Source organism: Frankliniella occidentalis, unplaced genomic scaffold (assembly GCF_000697945.3).
Source record: "Frankliniella occidentalis isolate FOCC.00 unplaced genomic scaffold, Focc_3.1 Scaffold193, whole genome shotgun sequence".
NCBI lineage: Eukaryota > Metazoa > Arthropoda > Insecta > Thysanoptera > Thripidae > Frankliniella > Frankliniella occidentalis.
In genome coordinates, this window is record NW_026267319.1 from 413,612 (window position 1) to 417,647 (window position 4,036).

Below are 4,036 nucleotides of genomic sequence, written 5' to 3' on the forward strand. Positions count from 1 at the left end.
GGATGGAAATGGTAGAAGAGGAAGAAAAAGGAGAAAGTAAAGAAGCCATGGAAGTTGAGGAAAATGAGCATGTGTGCCTGCCAGGAATGTGCACAGTAGAGGTGAGGAAAGAACCTGTACCAATAAGCTCAAGCTCAAGCTCAAGCTCCAGCTCCAGCTCAAGTTCATCGAGTGAAAGTGATAGTGAGGAAGAAGGAGAAGGTAAAGCCAGAGTGAGCGGGTTTGAAAAGGAGTTACAAGACTTACAAGAGAAGATGGAAACAACAGAAATGGAAAACCTGCAAAGTGGGGTGGAAGAAACAGAGGAAGAAAAGCAAATAAATGAGATGATAAGTAAGGAGGAGGAGGAAATTGCTAAAATTACAGAAAAGTTGGAAGAGTTAAATAAAAACGAAGCAGAATGGAAGTTGCACAAAATAGATGAGGAGTACTTGTCAAAACCAACGCCAAAAGCAGGATGGGCAGAAGCACTACAAAAGAAGAAACAGGAAGAGCAGGGGAAGAAGAAATTCCATCCGGAGGATCCTCGGTTCCAGCTGCGTTGCAGGAAATGTAACCAGAGGGGACATCAGACATCAGCATGCACTGGAGAAAAAAGGAGGAGAAAGCATTAGTATAAGTCCTGTTCATTTAAATTGGAGGTCAATTGTAATGTTTGTTTAAAAGTTTAAATAAAGTTGTAACCATTGTTTGTGAACCATGTGCGTTATTTCACAAACATTCCCAGCAACACTGGAAGCGGAAACAACGGTAAGGGCAAATACATGAAGACACAAACAGGGCAGGGAAAAGTTTAATAACAGAGTGCTTTCTTGTAGAAAAACAGCTCTTAAGAAATACAAGCCCCCAGAGTGCTTTCTTTCAAAAAAAGACAACAACTCTCAAAGAAAAAAACAAAAAAAAACAACAGTAGTGAGTGACGGAGCGTTGGAAAAGAACAAGGCCCGGAGTGGGAAAATAAACAAAAAACTCGGGCATGGTAAGGAAGGACACTGAAATAAAAGTAGAAATTAGTAAAGAAAGGAAGAGGTCAGGGATCAGAAACAACCCGCAACGACTAACCTCACTCTTCTGGAGGGTTGAGCTCACGCACCGGGGGCGGTGGTACAAGAGGGAAGGGAATTACTTCCTAGAATAAAAACAGCAATCAGCAATAAAGGAAAAGAATGGGTAAAAGAAGCAAGCCAGCCAATAACGTACATAAGCAGGTCCTTTGCATAAGACGCAGTGGTAAAAAGGTTGGGGGAGGGTTGACCCAACCACCCAGTCCAGGCCAAAGCGGCGATGACCGGAGAAAGTGTATAACAAGGGGTCAGACACACAAGCTCCGCAGATCGTAACATTTTCACCCCAAAAGTCCCATGCATGGTGCAGGAATTGAAAAATACAAACAAGGTCCATGGTAACAAACACTGAACTTACAAGGACTAGATGGGGGTGACTGCGGAGGCGTTGATGGTGGAGATGGCGGGAAGCCAAGAGGATTGAGGTGGAGAGGCAGCAACAGAAACAGGAAAATAACAGGAAAAGGAAAAGAAAAGAGAAGGATAAAAAAAAATATATTTGTAACGTACGTAGCAACCAGAGTCGCAGTACCCGCAGAGCCAAAGCCCGGGTAAATCCCAAACAGGAACAACCGACAACCAAGTGGAGTAGTACTGAGTGGGAAGCCAATTGGGGTCCCAAGCAACCCAGTTGGTACAACGGTGGCACGTATACCAAACCTCACTGTCAGGTACAAAGATTGATTCAAAGGCAATGCCCGCAACCGCGACATGACCCGGAGGAATATTGATAAACGGGGCAAGAGCCATGATGACAGTAGAGTACAAAAGACACAAGCGCGGGAACAGAACGGCACAACAAGTAAACAACAACACCAGCAACTAGTAGCTGACGCCCGTCGAGGGACTTGACGCGAGGCTAGGTTGCAGAAAGAAAACAAAAGGGTGGTGCGGGGCCCCCGCTAGTGTGTTGCTGTGGAGTGCAAGTATTGTTTGTGCAGTCTGAAGTTCTTCATTCTTCAAGTGTGAATGCAGTTTTGTGAGGATTTGTTACCTATTCAACGCTGCAGGAATGATGGACATCATGGCACTGGATTGAGGGCACACTTTATGCAAGGACAGGAAGAAGCCCCGCATCGTTAACTACAAGTTCAACTCCTTTCACAAACTCAACTACTTGTACCATACCACTCCACAGATCTAAACATGGAGAACATTCAATAGCCAAGCCTAAGGCGGCTGCCAAGCCCAAGAACACCACTGCCAAGTCGAGAGTCGAACCCGAGTCCCCGGGGTGAGAAGCTACATTGCTGCCTGCTTCACCACCGCACCACCACACGGACCGGCGAAACGGAAGGACGGGACTAGCGTCCAGGACCGAATAGCCGACAGGTTCAGCAAACGGTTGCCAAGGGCTACCCCACAGCCAATCCAAGAACAGCAAGACTCAACCGTCCCAGCAGAAACATCCAGTGACAGCAGTCAAGGATGCTCCACAAGAACTCAGGACAAGTTCAGGATAAAACTAAAGCTAAGTATTTTTAAGACTCAGAGGTTAAAAGTGATAAGATAGGTTGGTTAGACACTGGTGTCAGATAGGTGAATAGTTATGTTAGGAGACACCCAGACAGGTTGAATCCCAACAGTGTACAAATTCAGTAGGAAGTTCAGCTCAAATACTGTACAGGAAAACGTTTGTTTCAGTGAACCATCCCCTTTTGGACCACGGAATCATCACAATCATCCAGAGATGTCCAGGAATCTTCAAGAAAACAACGATCTCAACAAGATTTAATCAAAATATAATTAGATGGATCTCCCGAGTCTGACTCTGTGAACAGGAACCACTATTACCGCCAATTCCAAGTGTAATGGTCTGAACATAAGTCAAGGCTACTCTGATAATGTCAGAGAGGAGCTGAAGTCAAACTTTCTTTTTGTTTGCACACTGAGTATGGACTAGTAGGGTTGAATAACCCGTAGGTTCAGTACAAGGTGGAAGTTTCAGGTTGTCAACAGTTTTATTAGCTTTAGAAAAATTGTAAAGTGTCATGGCAAAGGGGTGCGCGTAAAAGGAAGGTTGTTTAAAGAGGGAGTAATGTAGTATTATGAGGTTTCATTAAACCTCTCATAGAAAACCATAACCTAAGCTGTCAAGCCAATCATAACATAGCAGACGACTGCAGTTGTTTGGTCACGGCCTACTCGACTCTTACCCTTGGTGGCGCCACCTTCAAACCCAAACCTGACACTAACTCCTATTATTGTTTTACGATCAACACGTTATTGTGCGCCGCAAGGCGCGGGATCTTGAATAAAAGCCGGCTGGAGCCCAGGGCTCTTCGCCACACTTCCACTTGACTTTGACTTGTAATCATTCAGACTTGGCTCGGCACAGCCAAAGCGCCCAATACTACAATATAACTTATTATTCAATGTTCTCAAGCGCACAACCATTAACTCAATTCAATTTTGACACATAACTACTACAACTAACCTTGACCATTTCTCTAATTTAAGGTTCCAATTCAGCTCATCAATATGGCAAATGCCACACCAGATGCTCAAGATATCATAGCTGATCTCGAAGCTCGTTTAGTAGGTATGTATACTTTGATTATTTTCTTAAATACTACCATTTCTAATTTAGCAATGAAAATGTTTATAATTAATTTCCAATGATCCGCAGAAGCCCTTAAAGAATTGGACATATCGAACTTACAACGCAATTGGGCTTGTTACGAGAACCATTCCATAGTGACTAGCTACAATGCATTGTTACATGAATATCGCAAGTTAGATCCCAAGTAAGCTTTTCTTTCCTTGTATATGCCAAGTTACGATTTCACCTTTTCAATTTTTTAACCACAATAATGGTCTTGCTCATTTTTCCAGTGCTGACTTAAAGGATATGAACTACATGGATTTCGACGCACCATGCAACAACACACATACAAGTGATAATTCATTGAATGGCAATAAAAAAGGGTAGATTCTTAAAGGACCCCTCACCGGAAGGACCCCCCTAATAT

General features: G+C 43.6%; 2 protein-coding genes across 2 annotated transcripts in view; both read left to right on the top strand.

The window, feature by feature from the left end:
• Window positions 1–1,471, top strand: part of LOC127750469 (protein FAM133B-like) — a 7,434-nt gene extending 5,963 nt beyond the window's left edge. Inside the window, exon 2 of the mRNA XM_052272172.1 lies at window positions 642–1,471. The gene's annotated coding sequence lies outside the window, so the exon portion shown is untranslated. The remainder of the gene's footprint in view (window positions 1–641) is intronic.
• LOC113215880 (uncharacterized) lies at window positions 9–614 on the top strand. The gene has a single exon (XM_026435542.2). The coding sequence runs from the start codon at window positions 9–11 to the stop codon at window positions 612–614; it is 606 nt and encodes a 201-aa protein (XP_026291327.2).
• Window positions 1,472–4,036: the final 2,565 nt, after the last annotated feature.

Coding starts and splice junctions, on each gene's coding strand:
- LOC113215880 (XM_026435542.2), top strand. CDS start 9: ATGGTAGAAGAGGAAGAAAAAGGAGAAAGTAAAGAAGCCATGGAAGTT.